Source organism: Rattus rattus, chromosome 1 (genome assembly GCF_011064425.1).
Source record: "Rattus rattus isolate New Zealand chromosome 1, Rrattus_CSIRO_v1, whole genome shotgun sequence".
NCBI classification, from domain to species: domain Eukaryota; kingdom Metazoa; phylum Chordata; class Mammalia; order Rodentia; family Muridae; genus Rattus; species Rattus rattus.
In genome coordinates, this window is record NC_046154.1 from 270,794,604 (window position 1) to 270,819,808 (window position 25,205).

The following is a 25,205-nucleotide window of genomic DNA, read 5'->3' on the forward strand; positions in this document are numbered from 1 at the left end:
TGGGCTTGCTACCCTTAGCACCTGCCCTGAGAGCTCTGGATATGGGAAGGGAATGCACGGAGAGTCTGGTCCAGCCACCTACCTGGAACCCTGATGGCCCAGGAGCACCCTGCTCGCCTCGTTCACCAGCAGGTCCCTGCAGAAGAAAGAAGAGGTGAGCCAGGCCTGGAATTCCCAGAGCCTTCCGCCCTGGGGCATGGGTTAGAAGCCTTCCTGAACTGACTAGCCAATGCCTGGCGGGCCACCTGACCTCCACCCTCCACCCACGCTTCCCTCCACTTCCTTCCCTACTGCCTCCTAGGACGTGTCCTCTCATCCGGGGATGCTTCAGTCCAGATCCACATCTGTCACCTCTATTAGTCAATGGATCCAAGGTTCCTTGTTTCAGCTCCCACAAGACCACATGGAGGAGCTGGCTGGATACTTACACTAGGGCCGGGGGGTCCTGCGGCTCCTGTCTCACCATCTTTGCCAGGAAGACCCTACAGGGCAGAGGAAGAGGAGTTGTAATGACTTATGTCTGGGGCGTCACCTGAGACCAGCAGATGTAGTTTTCGGTCAGGGGTTTTCAGATCAGTAAGGTCCTCAATGGCTCTCCTCCGCCCTCACCCTTCCCTGCACTTCCTTGTATCCCTCGTTTTCCTCAGCCTTTCTTCACATAGGCATCTTCCTCTGTACCTCAGCCTTGGCTCTGAAACCCACCAGCAGCCATAGACTCTCTGGGTGGATCCCAGAAGTCACAACCTCACATGTGCTCAGACACAGGGATCAACTCTTGATAACCAAGGATCTGGGGGGCACAGCTCCCCTGCTGCTTCTGTTAGGAATTGCACCAACATGGAGCCAGGGCAGTGGGGAGGACACTTACTCTCAGACCAGGAGCACCAGCCAGTCCTTTCTCACCAGCTTTGCCAGGCTCGCCCTGAAGGAAGGGAAGAGAGGACCATGAGGTGGGTGGTTTAGGATGGGGTGAAGCAGAGCAGGCTAAGGAACCTCAAGCCCCAGTGTGTACAAGAGAAGGAACCCTAGATCATCAGACCCTTCTTTTATATCAGAGGCCTCCAGGGCACAGGGCTCTATGGCATAATGTCACAGTGGGTTTTAAGGTACCCAAGTTTACCCCAGGTCACATGCATTCCTTGCAGGACATGGAGGGCAGAGCTCAATGACACTGAGAGGCCACTGGTCACCTGCCCTGGGTTAGCTCTTTCTCTGAAGGATACAGGAAAAGACGAAGGAGACGAGAAAGCAAACTATCACTTACATTGGCTCCTTTGGGGCCAGGGAAACCCATGACGCCAGGCTGCCCACGAGCTCCCTGAGGACCAGGAGGACCAGGGCGACCGTCTTCTCCAGGGGCTCCCTGAAAGACAGGATGCCATTCTCAGAACGCTTGTATCTCTCCATTAATATTTACTAAGTGCCTGCTGTGTGGCAGGCACTGAACAAAGTACCAGCCATATAAATGCATCTAGGGTTGGCCAACCCCACACACAGACCTATCTACAGACAGGTACACCTGGTTCAGAAGTCTCTCCTGAACTTCTATCTTTGTCATCGCTCCTCCTCCTCCTCCTCCTCCTCCTCCTCCTCCTCTTCTTCCTCTTCCTCCTTCTCTTCCTCCTCTTCTTCCTCCTCCTCCTCTTCCTCTTCCTCCTTCTCTTCCTCCTCTTCCTCCTCCTCCTCCACAAAGATGCCCAAATCTATCTCTCTCTCTCTCTCTCTCTCTCTCTCTCTCTCTCTCTCTCTCTCTGTGTGTGTGTGTGTGTGTGTGTGTGTGCGTGTGCAGTGTGTGTGATTTTCAGGGTACAGGTTGCATCTGGCCATGAAATCTATCATGTATCTCTTACCCATTCTCAAAATGTACAGAGTCCTAGGCTACCTTCACCCAAACTCCTTCCCCCTTCCCACCATCTCCTGAAAGATAATCCCTTATTCTCCCAGGAACCTCCAGGGAAATAGACTTACAGAAGGACCAACTTTGCCTTGAGGACCAGCATCACCAGGGCGGCCAGTAAGACCCTTGGTTAGGGAGAGAGACGAGACTGAGGTCATTCAGGGGCGGGCCCCAAATCTCCCAGTTCAGGCAGCACAGCTCAGAGGATGCAGGTGGGAAGGGTGTGGGGGTCTGCGTAGCATCCACCTTACCCTGGCTCCAGGAAGACCAGGTTCTCCAGGACGACCCGGGTCACCATTGGCACCCTTGGGACCAGCCAGGCCACTAGGCCCTCGCTCTCCAGGGGCACCCTACACCAGAGGAGACAGAAAGTCAGTGGAATGCTCTGTAACCAGGGAAACAGGGAGGGACCAAGCGCCTCTTCCTCTGCTCACCTTGGGACCTGCCAAACCATCTTGACCTGGGAAACCACGGTTGCCAGGAGCACCCTAGGGAGAAAAGGGGAAGAGGCAGAGGGTGAGGATGGCTTTTCACCAGCGCGCCCGGAAGGAGTCGCACCAGGCTCCAGGGGTCTATCCACCTCCACCTCCCACCACAGGGGGCAGTAGACACCGCCCGTGAGTCTAGGGCCTGCTCCCACCTCTGTGGGAGGAAGCTACCATTTTATGCCATCCTTGGGGCAGAGGGTGCAGACAGCATAAGGATGCTGTGCCCCTGGTGTTGGGTGGGGAAGAAGAAGAGCCACATTATCCAGAAAAGTCACCGGATGTGGCCAACTCGGTAGGGAACCTGGAGCCACCGTAGCCGACCTGCGAACCTGGGGGGCGGAGCTCCTTCCCTACTTACTCTCTCTCCAGGGGGGCCGATAGGTCCAGCGCCACCGGGCTCTCCTCGAGCACCTCGTTTTCCTTCTTCACCAGCAGGGCCAGGGGCTCCCTGGGGCCCAGCAGGTCCCTGAAGACAAGCACAAGAGAAGTGGGTTAAGGCCTCCGCCTAGCCTCGGGGAAAGCGCTGGCCCAGCGTGCAGAGGAAGCGGCCTTGGGAATGTTTCAGTGCTTGGGCAAGAGGGTGATGGGGGTGGGGGGCAAGAGGAAGAGATGACTTGGAACTCAAGCTGTTCAGACTGGGAGAGGAGGCCGGTCAGGGTCTCCTCTACACTCTCTTGCTCCCTTCTCCAGGAACAACAGGAGAGGGCCTGGGATGGGAAATGGCTGGGGGAGTGGGCACAGCGGGGCAGAAGGGGGTTCTGTGAGGCAGAGCTACGGTAAAAGAAACAAAGTCTTGAGGGCAGATACTCACAGTCTCTCCCTTGGGGCCTTGTTCACCTTTGAAGCCAGCGATGCCAGGCTCACCCTACATGAGAGAAAGAAACGTGCTCACACTGGCTTCTCTCCAAAGAGTCTGCTCACCCCCCCACACCCCACAACCTCCTGCAGCGATTGGGGGGCACAGAAAAGAGGGGCCCGTTGGTAGGCCCTGTCGATCATTTCGGGCTCTTACCGTCTGACCTTTGGGGCCCAGAGGACCAGTTGCACCTTGAGGACCGGGAGGGCCACGGGGCCCAGGGAAGCCAGGGGCACCAGCGATTCCAGGAGCGCCCTGTCGGCATGAGCAGAAGAGAGGCACATGAGGAGAGAGGATGAGGAGGGGCTAAGCCATCCCGAGGACGCAGCCCAGGGTCAGTACTTACAGCAGATCCTTTGGCTCCAGGAATACCATCAGTCCCTGGGTTACCCTGACAAGAAGATGGCACAGCGGTAAAATCAACAGCCAAGAACCATCCCAACCATTCCTACCATCAGGCCGCGGTCTAGGGGTCAGGGACAAGTGCTGTCTGCTCCAGGCACATTCCTCCCGCATGTCTCATGGGGGTGGACAATGGGTGGGAGGTGATCGGAACCCAGCGATTGGGACTTTACAAAAGATGTGCACTCAGGAGGGCCAAAGCCACAGATGTCATTCATGCCTTCCAGGCCACAGACGTGAACTTACAGAAGCGCCTGCGGGCCCGGGGGATCCGGGATTGCCGGGTTCACCACGAGAACCTTGAGCACCTTCAGGACCACGGGCACCAGTGGGACCAGCTTCGCCCTGGGAAGAGAGTAGGGGGTTGAAGCGCATGGGGGGGTGGTTCAAGGCCAGTGTGCTTGGGTCTTTCGTGTGCTTACACACCGTGAGTGAGCAGTTGCACACGCCCGTGAGTCTGTTGTTCCCACCCGACCAAACAGAATGAGATGATGACCCACCCCTGCCTCCTCTGTTGTGCACCTCACCCCTGCCCTGTAACCCCCACCCCCATCCCGCACACAACTGCACATCTGCCTGCACTGGGCTCCATCAGCCTGTAGCTCGCTGGTCCTTCAGCCCACCACAAAGGCCTGGGTTAGGAGATGTGCCCTCTTAGGGCCGTGGGATGACAGACAGACTGACAGACAGACGGGCCGCCCCCTCCCGCCCCCTCTTTGTGTTTTCTCTCTGACGGAGGAACAGAAGCCAGAAGGGTGACTCTGTCTCCTCCAAGCCTCAGCTCAGAAGTGGCTTCGTTTCTGGCTGCTGGGTGATCAGAGCAGCTCCAGGCACCTTCAGCTTCAGCCTGTTTGTGGTGCCGGGAAGCCAGGGCCGAAAGCAAGCTGGGACAGGCTCTACTATTCTCTCAAATTCCTTTTTCTTCTCTCTCTCTCTCTCTCTCTCTCTCTCTTTTCTTTTTCCTAAAAGTCACAGCTCTGTGTTCTGGCTCTCTGGAGCCTCCGGGGAAGGCTGCTGACCTGGAGAGAGGTCAGCGCCTCCTCAGGTTTCCTCACACAGCATTCTTACTTCACTTTGGTAATTATTATTTTCTAAAGGTCAGCCCCCCCCCCTCACCTTCCGCTGTCCCTCTTCACAATGGCTCTCCTTCACCGGGCTCCCAGGGGCCTCAGACAGTGTCTGGTTGCCATGGAAACCCCCAGGAGTGGAAAAGCAACCTGATGCCAGTGACACAGGGAGGCTCCGTATTCACTCCCAGGGACGTTCACACTGGAATCCCTCCTGGGCCACAGGGGCTTTTCCCTGAACTGGCTGGCCTCCCGCTGGCCTCTATTGATCCTCGGAAGGACCACGTTAACAACAGCCCAGCACCCCAAACGCAGTAGAAATAAGAAGGGGCAGGGGATGCACAGAAACGTTGCCTTGCCTCTACCCCTCCCCCGCCATCCCTTTAAGCTCCTTCTGGGTAAATCAGTTTACCTAGGCTTGTTTTCTCCTTCCTCCCTTCCTAGTCTTCTTCTCTCTGTTTTCCCATCTTCAACTACAAGGTGGACTTCAGGCTCTGTTCTCAAACCTTACTCTCTGTCAGTGAGAGACTCTGGAAACACCAGAGAGGCTAGGGGGAGGGGAATGTGTGGCAAAAGGACCCTTAGCCAGGACCACAGGAAGACTGAGTGTCTTGACCCTCTGAGATTCTCAACTTGACCAAGATCACGCACCTTGGCACCAGGAGCACCAGGGAAGCCAGGACCACCTGCAGGACCAACAGGACCCTGGGGAGAAGAAGTGGGCAGAGGGTGAGTGCTGGATGTCAGCAAACTGTCCAGGCCTCGAAGAGAGACGCCCCTACCTCCCACTCCTTCCACCACTGTGGCTAGAAGAAACTGCCACTGCTGCTGTCCCTGGAGACCTCCAGAGAGATGCCTTTCTCCTCTGGGCAAGTTTCTGAGTCTACATGTCAGTTATCAGAAGCCACAAGGCTTTGACCTCACTCCTTAAAAGTAGAGGCCGCTAAGGGCGGATGGGGAAGTCAAGCTGCAGGGTTAGCAACATGCTCAAGGGGTGGGCCACCTCCTTCCTGATGCCAAGTACAGGGGCAGCCCCACAGACTTCAGGGTTGCATAGCAACTGTCACCTGCTTAAGAATGACAGGAACTTACCGGAGGTCCAGCAGGGCCTGGCTGGCCGTCGTTGCCTCGAGCACCCTGTGAACAACAAGGAAAAAGGGAGCCAGTGTGAGTGATGCCCACAGATCCAGCCATACCCACTACGTGGGAACACAGGGTCGGGGTGTCCTGAGCTGAGCGTGAACAAGGCATGTGTCTGCAGCAGGGATATCTGTATGTGTGGACAGACAGAGGACCGCAGGGGGCTGGCTCTGTGTAATGAAGCCTGGGCAACTTCCCAGCAGCCCAGTCGCTTCTAAGGCTTCGGTTAGGTCTCTGGTGTTCCCAACATTAAGCCGAATGACCATTCAAAAACCCCGTGGACTGGGCCAAAGTAAAATGGCAGAAGCAAAGAGCAACCTGCTTCTATGCTGGGTAACCTGGGCTAAGTAAGGCTAGGCAAAGCCTTCTCTCCTCCTTAAAGTCCAGGTAACCTCTGGTCCCTCCCAAGCCAACTGCTCCTCAGGACAGCAGAAATACCCCCAGGATGTTTTCTGCAGACCAGGAACCTGCCCCAGGATGAAGACAGGCCACCAGCCCTGTCCACAACCGACCTGAGCTCCTATCTCGGAGACCCTTGTGTTTGCAGGGCATCTGAGTTTGTCCCTTCTCTAAAGGACTCGAGCTCTGAGAGTTCCACTGGTTTGGGATGAAAACATCAAAGGTTGAGTTTTTTGGTTTTTTGGGTTTTTTTTCTCCAGTGCCCTTGAGAATTTCTGCTCTAACTTCAAAAGCCATTATGTTATACGCACAGCCAGATCTAGGACTGGGCCCCTGCCAGACCCAGAAGCCTAAGCCAGTGGTTCCCAACCTTCCTAATGCTGTGACCCGTCAGTACAATTTCCTCACATTGTGGCAAGCCACGGCCATAAAATTATTTTCATTGCTCCTTCACAACTGTAATTTTGCTACTGTTATGAATCATAATATAAATATATTCGGAGATAGAGGTCTGCCACGGGCGTCACGACCCACAGGTTGAGAACCACGGGGCTAAGGGGAGTCTTTCTGAAGCGTGAGGGAAGGATGCTCTGTGGTGCTCAGCCTTCTTCCTGGTATGAGCCATCTCTCTTCACAGAGCCTCTCCCCTGGAGGCCAGGAAGAAGGAGAGGGGTGGCAAGACTTAATGGAAGGAATGGTGGAGAAGATGAGTCTGATCTGCAACCCTTTCTGGCTCACCCAGGCGCCCTGGAAAACTCTGTTACTAAGGTAGCCCTACAGTACCTTCCCTCCAGGAGCCAGTCAGCAGACAGCAGGGCAGGAGGAGGGCGGGGCCAGTGTCTATCTTAGGCTCTTACAGGAGCAAGGCCGGGGGAGAGGACCTATGTGGGAGAGCTCTCACAAGAGCTGCCTGTGTCTGAGGCCTACATGGACACCTTCTAGTCTCAGAAGGCCTTTGGGAGACCTCACAGCAGACAGCAAGGCAGAGGGAGGAGGCCCCCTCCCCCAAGGCCCAACACAATGTAGAGATCGTTCTAAGCCGGATCTCCTAACAGCACTACCAGCATGCTTGCTTTGTGGACCAGACCACCAAGGACAACCAAGAACTAGGGCCTGGTGTGTCTGGGAAGGAGGAGAGACAAGCGTGGGCCAGTTTGGCTTTGAGCCTCATTAAAATCCCCAGGCCAGGGTCTCCCGATTGCAGGAGCAGCAGGCCCGGAGCTTCTTTCCCTAGTGCTCAGCCCTTGGCCAGCTCTGATTGGCAGTGGGAGTGCAGGCTGCTTGTTTCACGGACCTGCTCCTGATGGAACATTCTGCAGCCAGGTCTGGAAAGCAGCTGCTTACAGTGAAGCTGATTTCAGTTGCCCTGCAAGGACCTAGGAGGAGGGGCCTCTGAGCTTGGCCGACCAATAGAAAGCCGCAAAGCTTGGTTGGCTGGGATGCAGACCAATAGAAAACCGCAATCTTCCTTAAACACGCCTTTCATCACATCACTCGCCTGACCAAGCACCTACAAGGCCTCTCTATCACTTGGGGAGCCAAGCTAACCCCCTCTCTCTCTGGCGCCTGTGCCCTCCACGGTTTCCCACATTCACTAGAGGCCAGCAGAGTTGCTGGGCCCTCAGTACACAGACGGTCTTAAGCTATTTAGTCTTCCTGAGACTCAGTCCCCTGTTCTCTAAAATGGGAACAAGAGATTCAAGTTCACAGAACGAGGTGGAAGATTAGACAAAGTGGAGCACTCCAGGTCCTAAACCAAGGGTCATGAGGTGGATGCCACTGGTGTCGCATCTCGACACCACTCAGAGCCGCATCAAGGGTGCTGCCATCGGAATCAAGAGAGAGAGCAGAGTGTATATAGCATAGAGAGCTGGCACCATCTAAGCCTGTTCCTGAACTCCAATTTGCATGGCTCAGGAAGGAGTAGAGACCATTGAAGGGAAAGAGGGCTCGCACCATCATACTCTCCCATAGTGCACCCTCCTTCCGCCCTGCAGGCCCCACCCACCTGAAGATAGGAAGGAGGAAAACTCAGGATGGAAAGTTCTGGTATGATGACTCTCCTTAGTCCTCACCAAGTAGGGTTTTGGTGTGTGTGTTGCGGGGGGGGGGTTGAGAAAGGTCTCATGTACAGCTCAGGCTGGCCTTGAACTTGTGATTCCCCTCAGGTACTCAGCTTCTCAGGTACTATGATCATAGATAGTTATGTCCCTCCTGGCTCGGGTTATCCCTGAGCTGGTTTTGTTGTTGTTGCTTTTTGTTTTTTGGGGGGGTCAAGTGTTGAGTATATGGTGGCACCCGGCTTTGGGGGTTACTCACAGCAGCACCAGCAGGACCAGTCCGTCCTCTCTCGCCAGGCAGGCCACGGGGACCCTGCAACACACAGCAGCGCAGTTTAAGTGTGAGTTAGCATAACGGTGGGTGGTTTGCATGATGACTTCTTTCCACCCACGGAGGCCCTGTCTCGCCCCTAGGTCCTGCTCCCAGGGCACACGGTTTCCTCCAGGGAGCCCCATGTGTGTTCCTGCTACTTCCTATGGAGAACTCATCACAACAGATGAGTGCCCTAAAACATTGAGGCAAACAATTAAAAACAAACAAACAAACAAACAAACGACTGAAAGGTGCTTGCAGTGTGTGTGTCTAACAGTTCCTGTTTCAAGGACGTGCGGGCAGAATGCTGAGCAAATCCGTATGCTGTGTGCTGGGTTTGCTCATAAATCTGCACAGATATCTGCTTTGGATGAGTGTATGAAGGGGATGCTGCTGTTTTCAGGGTAGCCATCTGACCAGTGTTAGGGGCGGGGTCTTAAGAGCAGGGGGTGACTTTCCTATGGGTGACCCTCATACTCACCATTGGGCCTGGGGATCCGTTCTCACCAGGGGAACCGCTCTCACCCTGGAAAAAGAGACATATAGGGTCAACGTTTGGACTCCTGGCTTCCAGAAACTTCCTAGGTAAGTCATTGAAAGATCTGGCTGGCTCCATCAGGGCTGAGACATGCCGGTTTCAGTTCTGGGAGAGACGGTCTCCCCAAGCTCTAAGGCCTGCTGCTCATGATAGGGTGTTTCCAGCTACGCTGTAACTCCCTAACCCCACCAGCACCGCCTTGACTGGACAGTCTCCGCTTGTCCCCCATCGCCAACCCCTGTGTGTGTTTTGTAGTTCTTTACCTTCACACCTGGAGCACCAGCTTCTCCCTTAGCACCATCGAGGCCTGGGTAACCCTGGGAAACAAGAGAAGGGTTCCGTTACACATCTGGGAGCCCACACAGGAAGTAGCGTGCATAACCCCAAAATGTTTCCTCTCCAGGTAGCTCCTGCCTTACCACATCCTAACCCACGATACTTACTCTGTGACCCTTGACACCAGGAAGACCGGGGGTTCCCGGGAATCCACGAGCACCCTGCAGTACAGAGAGGAGATACTCAGAGGAAGGCAGAGATCGGGTGATGGCTGCTGGATAGCCTGCAGATCCAGCTCCCTCTGGCCACCAATAAGAAACAGGCGCCCAGGCGTGTCCATAGCTCCTTCAGCCAAACCCAGACCACCATCTTGTGCACATACAAACACGGCCGGCAGCTTGAAGGCTTTAATGCGCAGGTACCATTAGAACCCGGTTTTACATTGAGCTAACCAAGCTGAGTGAGCCGTATGGACCGTAGGAGAGAGACTGGAAAAGCCTTGTGAGAGCAGAAAAGGTGAGGCTTTACCTGAGGACCAGGGAGGCCTCTTTCTCCAGCCTTTCCGGGCTTTCCAGCTTCACCCTGAACAGAAAGAGAGGCATCTCATTCTTCTTGGCAGACCCATGAGTATGAGTAGCAGGCCCCAGGACAAATCCCTCCACAGCTGGGGATCTGCCTCGGGGCCCACCTCGCCCACCTCCTTCCTGCAGATGCGCCTGACCTAGAACGCCTCTTGCGATTTATTCCTTGGCAAGTTCCTCGGCCCTCACTCGACTGTCCCCAGCAAGCTTCCGGTCTCCTCTCCAGAGCTCTGTGGACCGGCCTGTTTGCCCTGACCTTGAGAGGCTTTACTGTGGGATGCCCTTCATAAATACAGCTCCAGAAAGCCAGCTCTTGTCTCTGTGTTTTCCCCCATCCTCTGCAGACATCCAGGCTCAGGCTGAGCTTTTCCCTCATTTACAATTGAGATGATGTTAGGCTGTTTGTTGACCGGCTCTTCCTCTGTTTTTCTACCCTACATCACTGTGCTTTGAGTCCTCCCGTCTGATCTCTCCTTTCTCCTTTCTCTTCCCAGAGTTAATGATGTTTTAATTGCTCTCCTTCTCGTGGGATCTGAAGGGATCCCCAGGGACCCAGTGGGCTGAGTTGCCAATAATGGGTATGTGGGTGGGTGGTAGATAACTGGAATTTAGCACCGGCCACCCTTGTTCCTCAGGAAGTGTCTCTACCCCAAGCCCCAGCACATCCTCTCCCTGGGCTCTGGGACTTGTTGGGTCTACTCACATCATCACCAGGTTTTCCAGCAGGACCTGGAGGACCTCGGGGACCCATGGGACCCTACAAATAGAGAATTTAAGACATGGTTGGAAGGGAAATACAGTGGATGGGAATGTGAGATGGTCGCTTCGGAAGCTAGTTATCCTACAAGGAAGAAAAACCAAAAGGTTGGAACAAAATTGTAAAGTAGATCATGGTGGGAGGAGGGGACTGCACAGGCTGGTGACCCCTGAAGAACTCCCCCTAAGGGTCACAATGGAGCTCCTGTGATATTGCTTCTCTGCAAGAGTGTCCCATGGGTAAGAGTGACATCTGAATTTCCTATGGCACTCCCTGTTGTGGGAAAGCCCTGTCAGTCAGAGCGACAGTAGCTTGGGTCGGAGAAGACTGTTCCCAGAATCTCCTGGGAGAGGGTAGCCTGTGGTACTCACAGAGACACCAGGCTCGCCGGGTTCACCAGGATTGCCTTGAAATCCTTGAGGGCCCTAAAAGGGAAAATAATGACACCATGTTGACCCCAAAACTGTGCTGCCATGATGTAGACGGTGAGCATCTATAACGCCCCCAAGAGGAGAAGACTGAATACTTACGGGGGCACCAGCAGGGCCTGGGGGTCCACGAGGTCCCATGGGGCCCTGCATTGGAACAGAAAAACGAGATGCTTACTGGCCTGCTTTATCATGGGCCTCTGGGATTCCATCTTCTAACCAGCAAAAGGACAGAGAAGATAGCATGGGAGCAGGAGGGGGAGGGGCGGAGGGCCTCCAGCGGCTGCTCCCTCTTCTTTCCCCACTCCCCACTCAACCACCTATCTTTATTTATAGGCCCCATTTGGACAGAGATGCTGGCCTTGCTCTCTCCTGGCTGGCGGCCATGTTTACTAAAGTCTGAATTTCATTTAGCATGTGCCAAGCCAGCCCCGCAGGGTGAGATTTCCTGCTGGAAGCCTGGTGGATGCTGGAGAACAGTAGCTGCTGTCTGCATTCTTCAGTTCCCCTTCCAAGAGCAATGTCGACTGGCCCTCTAATCCATCAGCTCTACACATCACCCCGTCCTCATTCTTCCTAGCCCCTCTAAAGCATCATCAAGACTAGCATCCATCACCCTGAAAACCCAAACTCCTGGGGCTAAATGAGAGGCTTCACGTAGCCGAAGTGAGATGCTTCAAGTCATCTGCATGGCAGAGGTTGTTGGGTGTCCGGCTCTGCGAAAGGTGCCCTCCCCCGATGTGGGCAGCACAGAACTGGAGTCCTACCATGGGGCCTTGCATGACTCCCATCTGGGCACCACCAGCCTTCTCGTCAAATCCTCCAGCCATCTGGGCCGCAAAGTTCTGCAAAGCAACACAACTAGGTTAGGGGGACTGAGAGGTCCTGGGTCATTCCTGACTCTTCAGAGCTCTGCCAAGTCTCTAGTTATAAGAGACTAGCTGAGTGTTGATCGGATTTGCCAAAGAGACCCGACGAAGTTCGCTTCCTTGAGAAGCCAAGTGTTATTTGTGGTGGTCTCAGTCCCGCATGCTCTGCTTAACTAACTTTTATATTCTGAAATGTTACATAAATAAAACATGACTTTACAAAGGCATTCTTTGTTCCCTCCAATGTTGATGTCTGGCAAAGGTCTGAAACCTGGTCCTGAAATATTTTGGGGAGGCTTATAGTAGGCGCCTGTGAACCCGCTTAAATTGAAGAATTTAAAACACAGTAGACCTCCAAATGGCACACCTACAAAGTGGGCAGTCATATAATTTGTTCGTTGGTGTGATTCCAAACACGACAGTAGCCACACACCTTCCCTCAGTGGGGCCCTTTCATGAGAATGAATAGTTGCTTGGAATGTACTTGGCAAGGACTGTGGATAAACGTCTTCCAAGGACAGTGGTCACTGCTCTTCCAGAGAAACACAAGTGCCCAGTCATCCTTTTCGGGCACCACTACACCCACCCCCGAGAAGTAACCGCACGACGGGGTGCCAGGAAGCCAGATAGCTGAAGGCCTTCTTTACAGAAACCCAGTGAGTGAAAAAAGCCAGCCCTCAGCCCCACAGCCTCGAGCCTCATGTGTGATTCTCCTCAATTAAAGACCTGAGGTGAAACCCATGAACAGGCTATGTACAGATTGCTGGCGGCTCTGGGAGACAGCCAGGTAAGAGTGAGTAGCAATTTAGAAGCCGCAGCCTGGGAGGGTCGGCCTGGAGAAGGGAGAACTAAGGACACTTACTCCTCCACCAAGGCCAGGGGGACCAGGGGGGCCTGGAGGGCCAGGGGGACCAGGATTTCCAGGGGTTCCAGGTTCTCCATCTCTGCCACGGGGTCCAGGTGCACCCTTGACAGGAAGAAAAGAAAGGTATCAGCGAAGCAATAACCTTAAGAACCCCAGGGCAGCACTCGGGAGCTACCCAGGCCTTTAGAGGACCCAGGGAACACAGAGGTCAGGACTTATTGCTGTCTGCTCACCTTCTCTCCCTTCTCACCACGGTCACCTCTGGGTCCTTGTTCACCGGCAGGTCCCTGAAGGTGAGGGGCAAGGTGTGTTGACATGAAAGTAGAGGGCACGGTGACTCAGATGCAGTGGGGGAAGAATGGAGAGCGGGATCTCTCCCTTTCTTACCTGAGGGCCAGGAGGTCCTTTAGGTCCTATGATCTGTGAGAGAGAGAGAGAGCCACAGGCCCTCGGTTAAAGGGGTGCATTTAGGACAGAAGGTGCACAGGTTGTGGCAGAGGTGAGTCGTGACGGGAACAGGTCATGGCAGGGATAATTTGTACTCACATCTTTGATGTCTCCGGGTTCTCCTTTCTGCCCCTGCGGTCGTAAAACATTGACAGGAGTAAGCTTAGCCTGCTGAACCCCAGTGCAGAACCCCACCGACCCCACCACACTATCCTCCCAGACGGACACCTTCTGAGGTCTAAAGAAGAAGCTCGGACCAGATTAGCATCTCAGTGCCTCTGAAGAAGGACACGAGAAAGCAAAACACGGGGCCAGCGGAACGGCCCAGTGGCTAAAGCTCTTACGGAGCCAGCCTAATGCCCTATGGTGGGAAGAGATAACCAACTCCTCAGAGTTACCCTCGGGCCGCCACACATGCACCACAGCCCCTGTGTGCCCACACTCACACATACAATCACGTTTGACAGGGAGTGAGAATGTAATAATTAAATTAGATAATTAAAAGCAGGGTGCCTTACCTTTGGCCCTAATTTTCCTGCAAGGGAAAACAGAGAAGGAAAAGGTGAGACAGAGACGATATTTTGTCATTCAAACTCTCTTTGGAGGATCGGAAAGGAGAGGACCACAACCAAGGAAGGAAGAAGACCCCTGTGGGTCCCCGGAATCCCTCTGTGGTGGGGTTAGGATCACAGAGCCCTTTTGTGACTGGGGACTCATAAGGGACGGAGGCACCTCTAACCTTGTTAGTCAAGAAGCATGCATAGTGTACAGGAATGGGTTGAGAGCAGGAGGGAGGCAGGGGGTTGGGGATGGGGGTGGGGGGCCAAAGCACAGAAGACCCAGAGGTCAAGCAGTCCTTCCCAACCCACACCCCTCCCAAAGAAGAGTCTAAGGAAGCCTTACATTAGCGTGGAGTCTCCTTGAAGTAAGCACAAAAGAGAGCAGGACACATGTTACAAAGAGGGTCGCAGCCAAGGCCACCCCAGACCGATATGCCCCTCCCCCGCCACAGCAGCAAGCTCCTCTAGGCCTTCACACTGCACTGGTATGGGCCCCTTGGACTCCATCTGAGAGCCGGCGCCATACAAGGCAACAGTGTGGGGGAAGCATGCAGGAAAGACGACTTCTCAGTTCCGGTTCAACCCTCCTCTCCATAGGAGTAGGAAGGGACAATGAGCCATCCAAAAGCCTGTGCATGTGACCCCACTTTCTCTGTAGGGAGGTGGGACACTTGTGTGGGTGCTGGGAAGGGGTCAGCTGCACTCTTTTTTAGCACTGGTTCTAGCTGGGCGTGGGTGACCCCATCAGCTTGCAGGAACATGAGTGAGATCTTCCTTTCAACTCCCCGAGTCCAGCAACCCCTTTGGTGTTTCTGCTTCTGTAATGGCGGCCCAGGCCAAGCAGGGCTCAGTGCATTGTGCACTTCTCCAATGTGGGAACCCATTCTGTCCTCCTTACTGGCAGAGGTTTCTCCACATTAATGACCATGTCCCCGAACATTTTCCATAGAGAAGACATGATGTAGGTGACCTGGGACTAATTGAGCTCGTGCTGTACCTAGACATAGCCCGGTTTCCACTGTTGCTCTAGTAATTAGCAGACTTGACTCATGAGGGGAAACTTTTGTGGAATCATTGCTGTATTTCCATAAATATCTCCCTGAGGTGTTGGGGGGGGGGCTCTGTGGTGATTTAGGCTCACCAGGCTTCAACCTGGTTGAATTGAGAAGTGGCCTTGCCCCTAGGGGCTGGGATCAAATGGATTCACAGCTTCTCTGCTTCAGAGAGAAGCCCAGCATCCATGGAAAGGCGTTTGCTGTGTCTGCAAGTAATTTATTTATGTTGAATAATAAATAAATAAATTACGACCACTGGCAGTGGCGAGGTCAGCTGGGCAGATGGGGCAGCACTCTCCGAAGGGGATCTCGGGGTTGAGGCAGTCTGGGTCTTCACAGATTATGTCATCGCAGAGGACATTCCCAGTGTCACACACACAGATGCGGCAGGACGAGGGCTTCCATACATCCTTATCTTTATACCTCTGCCCATTCTGCAGACAGCTGCCAGCCTCCTCTGTTACCACCAAGTGGGGTGGGAGTGGCGGCGGGCCAAGCAGGGAGCGGGGAAGAGTCAGAGAGAAAGAGAAAGAGGTTGTAATAAACTGGACATGGTTTAAATGCTAGGGAATGGTGGGGGGGTGGCAGGGTACACCAGGCAGACTGAACTTACAAATTAGTTTTGAAAAACATTAAGTTCTTCTGCGTAGTCTACAATACCTATTATGTCTGGCACTGTGCAAGACCGGTATGTTGGGGGGTGGGGGTGATCATGAACCAGCGATAAAGGAGGGCTGTCGCCCTATGTCTCTTCTTCCCGGCATGTGGGGAGGGGAGCTGGAGATGGGGAAGGATGGATAGTTGGAAGGTGAAACTGGGTGGTAGGGGGAGTTGATGCTCTGAGCAGGAACCCTGGGGTAGTAAAGATGGAGAATACAGGGGGAAGAAAAACGGTGAGACACTCTGATGGAGACTACAGGGGGAAGAAAAACGGTGAGACACTCTAGCGGCAGAGCAAAGACGTCCTTGGCATCCTCAAGGGATAATGAGATTTTCTAAATACAGAGAATTCTACCTACAAACATTAGAAGACACAAGAAATACATAAACAATAATCTGAAAGGCAAGCCCGGCCCTCCTGCCAGAAGTCTTGCTTCTGAAGATGGCAACCACAATATAGGTGGCAGAAGGCTCTAAATGCGTAGCCGTGGCTAAGACTGACCAGTCTAGACCTGCGTCCTCCAAGAATGCAAAGAAGTAGCTCGGGCTGGACCCTCTCCACCAGCGCCCTGCCGTCTGGAATTCGCCCTGCGCATGAGAACTGTGCTGACAAGAGAGCTTCTCAGAGCGCCAGGGACTGAAGAGCCCGCACCACGTGCTAGGCAGCGCCCGGCGCTGTTTTTCTCATCAAAATCTCAAAAGCAATGGCAAAAGTTGAGAGTGAATAATAGCGAAGAGCCACAAACCCAGTGGGCGTGGGTAGAAACGGGCCTGCCCTCTGCTCTTCAAGGAGGGCGAGCATCCAAAGATCAAAGTCTCCCTTTTCTTTTCCACTGGAAGAAACCCATCTATCTAGCCTTTAGATAAGACAATCGAGGGGGGAAGATGAGGAGATCCCGTGGCAAAGGTTGAAGCTGCTGGGATACTCCGATCCCTCCACCCTATCCCCAGCGGCGCTAAAATAGCTGGAGGTGAGGAGAGGCTAATGATGTCCTGTCCTGACTAAGAAACAGCGCTCTGTCGCCCAAGACTGCCTAGGGGAGCCCGAGAAAATCCTGGAGAAGGGAGGGGTGTGCATCGTGAAAGCAGATCGGGTTCCCCAGAAAGGGTGCCCTGGAGCCGCGCGGGCCAAAGGCAGGGCGGATCCAGCCGGGTGTGAGAGCTGCTGGCTGACTCTTTGTGGATGGGGCTCCGGACACAGCCCTCCATCAGACAGACATTCGTAGAGTAAAAAGTAGGATTAAATGACTGCCCAAGAAAGGAGCCAACAGTGTAACCAGATCGCCTAGGTGCGGTCGGAGGAAGCCAGCACCACCCTAATTGTGGCACGAAAAGGGCTACAGATAGCATCCTGGCCGCCCGATCCGGTTCCCCTCGTTACGGCCGTGCGGCATAAGTGATTCTTTGTGGCTGGCCAATTAAAAAGCTACCTCTTTCGGGGAACTGTTTTGCTTCGTCGCCGCTGCGCGCGGGGCCGGAGCCCGGGAGGTGGCGGCAGGCGGGCACAGGGAGGGGGGGATGCATTGTGGGAGAGGGGGGGCGGGGAGTCGGGGGGACCCACTGGGCCTTGCCTCTCATGAATGGGGCTTTTCTCGAGCGCATACAGAGCCCGATTCACAGCTCTCCACGAGGAACCAGTTTAAATAAATACGGGCAGGGTTTCAGCCCATCTGGAAGCCATCGCTGCCAATCCCCCAACGCAAACAAGTCTCACAAAGGAGGACTGAGGTCTCCCCTCCCGAACCTGCAGCACTTTTGGAAGCTGGGGCTGAGAAATGCAGATGTGGGTCAAAGTCTTCGCGGCCAAGAAGTTTCCCAAACTCGTGGAAAGATGGAGAGGAGGAGCGTGGACTCTAGGTTTCTGACTTTCCTAATGTCCACACAGGCTACGCCTTCCCCCACGTCAGGTCCTTGGTCCTGTGGACCCAAGGCTGGGGGGGGGGTTGCGTTGATGAGACGAGCCGGGGTGTAAAACCAACCGGTCGGATACAGAATCGTAGGAGACCGAAAGTTTTAGACACCCCCTACACCCTACACACACACACACACACACACACACACACACACACACACACACACACACACACACAGCTGTGGAATTCACTCTGCCCAAAAGGTTGCGGACATGAGGCAGCTCTTCGCCAATTAGGAGAGCGCCTCTGCTATCAGATGAATTAGGGAAATCGTTTAGACACTCAGCTCACTCCATTGCGCTCTATAAAGAATACCGGTCAAGACCGCAGCTTTGTGGGTGTGTGCTTGCAAATTTAGGACAAAAAAGTATAGTCAGGCCGATCTCAGACCACATACAAACACTTCGATGTTCCTCCCAGAGCTCCAGTGCTCGGCTCTGGCTTAGCTCGCCACCCTGCCACCCTGCCACCCTGCGCAGCGGGGTCAGAAAGTTCTATCCTGGGCTTCACACTGCTGCGCTCTCTGCTCCAGCCCTGCCCCCGCCGCCGCGTCCGCCACGCTAAAGAGCAGAAAGGCCGCCCGGACCCGCCTCCTTCCAGAGCATCTCTGGAGACAGGCTGGTGGCAGGGGAAAGCGCCTAGAGTCTCACGGGCGGAGGGTCTTTGATCCCCACCTACTGTCCAAACAGTTTCACCTGCGATTGATTTACAGTCTGTAACATACAAAGACAGAGCTGGAATCCTAGCTGTCGGAAACGTGCCCAAACACGTGGAAGAAAATTCTCTACCTAATACACTTTCCAGGCTTCGGTTGTCCTGAATATAATCCCAGACAGTGGATCCTACCCAGGGAGGAGGTGGAAAGGTGCGGGAACCGCCCTTGGACCGAGGCTGTACAGCTGCCCATCTCTAACTGCCATACACAGTCCACTAGCCTGACCCCATATCCATCCACGGCTACACACGCTGTAAAGTAACTCATTGTAGGGTAGACAGGGGAGGGGGGTGCTCTCGGAGATACGTTTGGAAAGCAGGTCTGCTTGGAGTGTCAACGTTTTTCAGATGTCAAGTTCCTACAGCCCAAAGGAAGCGAGGGGAGAGCCGAGTTTCGGAGAAGGGCTGGCCGATTGTACCTTCCTCGGGGTCAGCCTGATAGCGGAGGGAGCTGGAGAGCAGCGCTGAAGTCGCAGAGAGCCGCTTTTTCTTTGTGGCCTCAGATTTCAACCCAGGAGTGTCAGAGTTAGTTCTTTGTCTAGCGCCCCTTTGAGCTCTGCCTCATCAAACCCCTAGACCTGGCTGATAAATCAACCCGTAGGCGTCTCTCGGTGTCTCTCCTACTCTTAACTGTGGGGCTTCTTTCACGGAGCTCGAGGCCTCCTGATCAAAACTGGTGGAAAAGGGTGCGTTACATCTGTGTTCAAACCTGTGGCAGTCGACACTCTGCAAGTTCATACCCTTGCTTAACGCAGGGACCTGAGAATGTCTCCACTCGCGACTCTGACTGAGGATGCTGCGACAGAACTCCTCACTAGCAGAATTAGGACTAGGATCAGTGTTCTCCTGTGCACTACGCGCCTAGGACTTGGCGCCCTAACTCGGACGGAGGGAAGAAGAGAAGGGTCGCAAGTCAGGGAAGCAGGCAGGGGCGGTGGGCGACTTACGGGCATCCTGGCCCTGACATTGTAGGACCGTGGCGATGAGCAGCGTCAGCAGCACCAGCGACTGGGGAGCCCCGAGGCGGATCATGGCTCACCGCGAGGCCTGGCAGAGCCTTGGCCCGGGCGAAGCTCGACGAGGCGGCAGAGCACGGAGCGGGTCCGGGTCTCTACCGCGCCCTCATGCAGGAGGCTCTAGGAGCAGGAGGAGGAGGCAGGAGACCCGGCAGCCCAGCGGCGCTCTGCGTCTTCTCCCAGCAGAGGCTCCGGTTATATGCTCCCGGTCGCTCCAAAGGCTGGCAAACCAGCCCAAACCGCGGGCCGCCCCCCAGCCCCCCGCGGGGCTGTAACCTGAGACCCCGCCCCCGGAGCCCGCCCAGGCCGGACCAGAGCCCACACCTGCCAAGGCCAGTCGCCCCTTTCGTGAGCCCAGCTTCCCGCCCCCATGTGCCCAGTGGCCTGATCGGGCGGGGCACCGAGACGGCCTCCGGTCGCCCCCACTTGGGACTGCCACACTGCCCCCTCTAACCACAGGCGAGAAGGGGGGCCTCCGGCCCCTTTCCTCGGAGTTCTGCTGGGGTTAGAAGGGAGGGGGTTGTTTGCAGAGGCATAAGCATGGAGCTTTAGACTCAAGGCTGGAAAGGCGAGGGAGGACGAAGTAACGGGAGAAAGGAAGGTGGGGATGGGGAGTTTAGGGGGCGGGGGAACCAAAGTATAAGCTGATGGAAGCTACCCAGAATCCTAAATCTGGGGGACAGTTTTCCAGACCTGCCTTCCAGCTCCTTTGCGGAGTACCTGTCGGTGAACTCCCACCTGGAGACTCGCAAACCCAGCCTCCCTAACCCATCCCCCATCCAACTAGCTATGAAAAAATCTAGGTAGACGGGGGACTGGAGGTGTGTGTGGCTAAGACAGAGTCTGGTGTATTCCTACACAGAGGGGGACCTGTGTGGAGGTGTAAGGGGCAGGCCAGGGAAGGGACTAAAGGAACTGCAGACAACCGAGGGACACCGCAACAAAATCCGCACGCAGCCGGATTGGAGACACTTGTCTAGTTCGGCTCTTCCTGGCCCAGGTTCAGGAATCTCCAGGGGAGTGGGTGCCCTTAGCCTGGAGAGAGCAACGCTGGCCAGGGACTGTTGACCACTCTGAGGCCCTGGCCAGAGAGTCTGGAGGCGGCTCCAGCTGGACTCAGTTTTGTGAGGGGAGGAGAAAGCGCCAGAGTTTCCTAGTTGTCCACCACCACCACCCCCGAGACACACACACACACACACACACACACACACACACACACACACACACACACACACACACACATCTTCCCCTATCCCTGGGCCTCCAGCCTCACTTGCCTTCCTTGCTCCCCCCAACCCCAACCTTAGCCCAAACTTCCCCGAGGCTCAGCCCAGCCCTTGCTCTGTTCCCGAAGTCTCCTTCCATAACAAGGAGGTTGAGGATGGGTCCCGGAGTACACCTTTGCTTTAGAAGTGAGATGGTCCTCTAGGGAACTTTAAGCAAAGGGAACCTTGGAAATTAGGGCCTGATTTAAGCAGTAACTCCTTTGTCTCGAAGTGGGATTTCTGTGTTGCCGCTGGAAGTCCTTGGGAGAAGCTACCTCCATGGAACTCCCAGGGAATGTTGGGGGGTGGGGGGATTACCCAGCATACCACACCACCTCAGACTTTGGAGCTTCTCAGGATGGAAACAAAGAACTTCAAGTGTAAAACTTAATTTCTATGCAAGTGTGCTGGCTGGAAAAGGAGAGAGTGTTTTTTATGTAAAATGCCATTCTTGCATCTTCCCAGCCTATTCAAGTCTTTGCCTTTGGCTCTAGATCCTTCTGCCTCTGCTAGAAAGCTGGTTTTGAGTCTGCAGTGCCCAAGTCTTCTTTGAACCATGGCTGTCGGATCTTAGCCCGGAAGACATTTTGTAACTCTCACACATTTTTACGGATCCCCATAGGGTCTCTGAGCCGCCTTTCTTAATATAGAGTACAGTATTTTTCTGACTTTCAAGCATTCATAACCTACAGTTGTACCCCAGGCCCTCTACATTTTTTGTATAATTTTTACCTGCCTCCCCCTTATATCCACTGAATTTCCCTCATCGAGTAGTGTGGAAGGTCGGTCATAAAAACACAGCTAGCTGTGCCTAGCACAGTTTCAGCACAAGCGAGGACCAACTTACTGGGAATAAAAATATGATTTATTTCACACTCTTAAATGCATGTTTTCAGGTGTGTGTGCGTGTGTGTGTGCGTGTGTGTGTGTGTGTGTGTGTGTGTGTGTGTGTGTGTGTTCTGGTTCTGTCCTTCTCACACATGGGGAGGCGGGCAGGGCCTTGTTGGCTGAGCAATCTCCCCAGACCCTGCAAAATAGAATGTATTTTATGATGCAAGAAACACATGGGTAAGTATAAGGTTAATCAATTAAATAATGGTGCCCAATGCAAGCGATCACAAAAAAACGAAACAGTAGAAGTTTTGGGGAAAATGCTAAGTGGGTGAATAAAATGGAGACCTGTATGACAATGACCTGGCTCAGTGAGCAGCAAAAGGGGGAGTTCCCGACAACATATGTGTGTGTGTGTGGTGTGTGTGTGTGTATGCGTGTATATATGTATATGTTATGTGCATGTATATATATGCACATATACACACATACATATATACACATATATACATACACATATATACATACATATATATACATATCTGCATATAAGAACAGTATCTGCATATAAGAACTCTAGATTCAGTTCTCCATTTCCTGCAACTAAAAACAAAATTAATTCCCAGAGACAGGAACTAATCAAAGCAAAATCGTCTACAGTCGAAATTGACAATGCCGGAATAAATGGAAATTATTTAAACTCCCTGGCCAACTCTAGTGTCTCCTTATGCAGAGCATAGAGATGGGGACTGAAAAGAACGGGAAAAGGAACTAAGTAGCCAGAACTCATGAGTCCTTCTTGCTGGCCGTTCATGGTTAACACACTTCATGGTTAACAAAGGTACCCGACCTTGCCAACTTGATGTGCCCAAACAGAGCAGCTGTTTCGAGAGAACGCAAGGAAGGCAGCAAGGGAGCTGGGATGTGGTTCGATGGTGGAGAGTTTGCACGGCATCGTGAGGTTCCAACACTGGGAGGCGGGAAGGACCACGCTGATAAAATAGCGGATGAGGGTTGAGATGAGACAGAGAAGCAGTATGAGGTTGACATGGAGTGTGTAAAACAACAGTGCCTCGGCCAGTGGTGGTACAGTGTGCAATGGTAGTGAACATCTGTTTTATAGCCTCCTGCGCTCCCTTATGGTGAAGTTGGACTCAAAACCTCGTTCCTGAGGGCTAGCTTGCGTGGTAACAGAAGGGACAATGCAAACTTCCAAAGGAGGGACCAAGCGAGACTCCTACATGCAGCTATGAACACAATGGCCAGCAAGGCTCGATAACCCAAGGGTACAGGATGGCGAGAATGCCTTGCCAGTAACCAGCAGCTCTACGTGGACTTTCGACCTTCTTAACAGGAGGGAAGCCATGCCTGGTGCTGGAAATGTAAGCTAACTGCACGGGCCTAATGAAATCATGGATCTTGGAGGAAAACTTAACAACCACCACTTTACGAAACCATCATAATTTCTAATTACATTCTAAATATTTGTCCTCACACCCGCAGATAAGTGGAGTCCTCCCCCCTCATCGAGGAGACTTCTCTTTGAGACAGAGAAGATCATTGCAGAAAACCGCAAGCAATCAGAGTGCAGAGCTGTACAGCCTAGTCCCAGTGGATACATCTATAATACAAGTTCCCCACCTAAGGCTCGGGGATCATTTGCAGAAGAGGGGGAAGAGAGATTATAAGAGCTAAAGGGATGGGGGGAGGGGTTTGCCGTGAGACTGTGTGTCCTGGGAAGGTCAGAAGTTACACTCAAAGTCTCAGCAACATGGCTACCTAACAAGGTCTGAACAGGGACAACAGCAGACAGGCTTACATGGATGCAGTGGTGGGAGGAGAGGAAGCTTCGACCCTACACAGAGAACTACAGAAAACTAAGGAATCCTGAGAGCAGGAGAAGTAGTCTTCCCTAGGGAAGGGCACGCCAATTGGTTACCCAGTACCAAACGCTCAGCCCAGAAAACATATGTGCAAGTAACATTATACAGACTGAGCAGGTTGTAGATATGTATTTAGGAATATACATTCCTAACACACGGACACACAGACACACAGACACACATAAACACACAAAGACACACAATTTTGTTTGTTTGTTTGTTTGTTTGGTTGGTTGGTTGGTTCTCTGAGACAGGGTTTCTCTGTATAACATCCTTACTCACTCCGTAGACCAGGCTAGCCTCAAACTCAGAGATCCACCTGCCTCTGCCTCCTGAGTGCTGCGACTAAAGGCATGAGCTGCTATGCCTGGCTTACACACACTTTCTTTTTCCTTTATTTTTTTAAAAAAGATTTATTTATTTAATCTACAAGTACACTGTAGCTGTCTTCAGACACACCGAAGAGGGCATCAGATCCCATTACAGATGGTTGTGAGCCACCATGTGGGTGCTGGGAATTGAACTCAGGACCTCTGGAAGAGCAGTCAGGGCTCTTAACCACTGAGCCATCTCTCCAGCCCTACACACATTTTCTTAATGTGGAAAACTTTTATGCCAACATCGGAGGGATGAGAGGAACAAAGACTTTTGTCTTCCTCGCTGGGTAGGGGACCGGACCTGATTGTCTGAGAACGAGGTCCCTTTGGAATCACCATCTCCTCACACGTTAGGAGTTAGGATTATTAAACAGACACAGTCTGTATCTACCCAAATTCACTATTTCTCTCTCTTTTATGAATATATTAATTTAGTTTTTTGGGTTTTTTTTGTGGTATTGGGGCTTGAACGCAGGGCTTCACACATACTAGACAAGAACCCTACCACCAAGCTATATTCTCAGCCCCAAATTTAGACTTAAGTAGACACCACCTTATTGGGAAAGATATTAATAGGTAGACTGTAAAGAAAAGATCTCTTTCTTCTCCTCTACCTAAATCCACTTTAAAACGGTGATAAAGTAAGGAAGGCCCCACGTTCTGAGGAGGTAATCCACCCCAAATATGGCAGGTGGTGAATGACGTGCTTCACACGGCCAGGGGAGGAGGACTAGGCCTGGCTCCCCGACACTCGGCCTCTGTTGGTCCGGCTCATTTCAGACAGCCTTTCAAGACGTGTTTGTGTTTTCTTTTGGCATTTTTGGGCCAGAGTAACAGGATCAGGACTGTCCAGGATAGGGTTTTTCCAGATTTATGGTGTGCATTCCATTCCATAAGGGCATAAATGCGCCACTCTGGGTTCTCGAATGCAAACAGCATTGAGAATCCCACCCAGACTCGGGCCGGTCCCGGTGCCACGCAGACTCAGTTTGGTTCTTAAACTAGACATCAGCTTCTCCACAAAATGGAAGGCACGGAACGAATTTAGATGCTGCCTCTGAGTCCAAGGGGATGCAGGAGAAACATGATGGTGAAAATGTCCGAGTGAGGGAGGAGGGGCAGACAAGGAACACTACTGCGGGGGAGGGGGTCCGGGGTCGAGTGCAGGAAGGGGAGGGGGTGCGGGGTAGCGGTGGGGGGCGGGAAGGAAGGGAAATGGGGACGGGGAGGGAAGAGTTACAGAAAGCAAGGGATAGCAAAAGTAGGCTTCTTGAGGGAACTGAGTTTGAGGGTGCCCGGGGCTCGGAAATCCACGCGTCCGTCCATCCGATGAGAATACAATCAAGCCCTGTGTGAGAGCACAGAAGAATGGAGCAAGCCAGAATCCATGGCAGGGGTCCAGAACAGTGTAAACTACAAGGGTGGGGGTGGGGTGGAGTGGGGAGAGGACGTAGAAATAAAAGAGGAGATCGCATATAGACGCGGAGAACTCCTTGAAAGGTACCGGTTGCCACCGAAGCTCAGGCTTCACTACTTCCGTTTTAGCCC

At 53.4% G+C, this 25,205-nt stretch overlaps 1 protein-coding gene across 1 annotated transcript in view; it reads right to left on the minus strand.

Annotated features, from left to right (window-relative positions):
* Col2a1 (collagen type II alpha 1 chain) overlaps positions 1-19,317 on the minus strand; it is a 29,070-nt gene extending 9,753 nt beyond the window's left edge. The window contains exons 1-30 of the mRNA XM_032885757.1: positions 19,233-19,317; positions 15,252-15,455; positions 13,902-13,918; positions 13,483-13,515; positions 13,324-13,356; positions 13,170-13,223; positions 12,934-13,038; positions 11,970-12,047; positions 11,305-11,349; positions 11,146-11,199; positions 10,721-10,774; positions 9,965-10,018; positions 9,604-9,657; positions 9,424-9,477; positions 9,104-9,148; positions 8,569-8,622; positions 5,803-5,847; positions 5,362-5,415; positions 3,890-3,988; positions 3,588-3,632; positions 3,398-3,496; positions 3,197-3,250; positions 2,744-2,851; positions 2,332-2,385; positions 2,149-2,247; positions 1,969-2,022; positions 1,265-1,363; positions 869-922; positions 429-482; positions 83-136 (exon numbers count right to left, since the gene is read on the minus strand). Coding sequence (XP_032741648.1) covers positions 83-136; positions 429-482; positions 869-922; positions 1,265-1,363; positions 1,969-2,022; positions 2,149-2,247; positions 2,332-2,385; positions 2,744-2,851; positions 3,197-3,250; positions 3,398-3,496; positions 3,588-3,632; positions 3,890-3,988; positions 5,362-5,415; positions 5,803-5,847; positions 8,569-8,622; positions 9,104-9,148; positions 9,424-9,477; positions 9,604-9,657; positions 9,965-10,018; positions 10,721-10,774; positions 11,146-11,199; positions 11,305-11,349; positions 11,970-12,047; positions 12,934-13,038; positions 13,170-13,223; positions 13,324-13,356; positions 13,483-13,515; positions 13,902-13,918; positions 15,252-15,455; positions 19,233-19,317 — 1,995 coding nt within the window. The remainder of the gene's footprint in view (positions 1-82; positions 137-428; positions 483-868; positions 923-1,264; positions 1,364-1,968; positions 2,023-2,148; positions 2,248-2,331; positions 2,386-2,743; positions 2,852-3,196; positions 3,251-3,397; positions 3,497-3,587; positions 3,633-3,889; positions 3,989-5,361; positions 5,416-5,802; positions 5,848-8,568; positions 8,623-9,103; positions 9,149-9,423; positions 9,478-9,603; positions 9,658-9,964; positions 10,019-10,720; positions 10,775-11,145; positions 11,200-11,304; positions 11,350-11,969; positions 12,048-12,933; positions 13,039-13,169; positions 13,224-13,323; positions 13,357-13,482; positions 13,516-13,901; positions 13,919-15,251; positions 15,456-19,232) is intronic.
* Between the last annotated feature and the right edge of the window lie 5,888 nt (positions 19,318-25,205).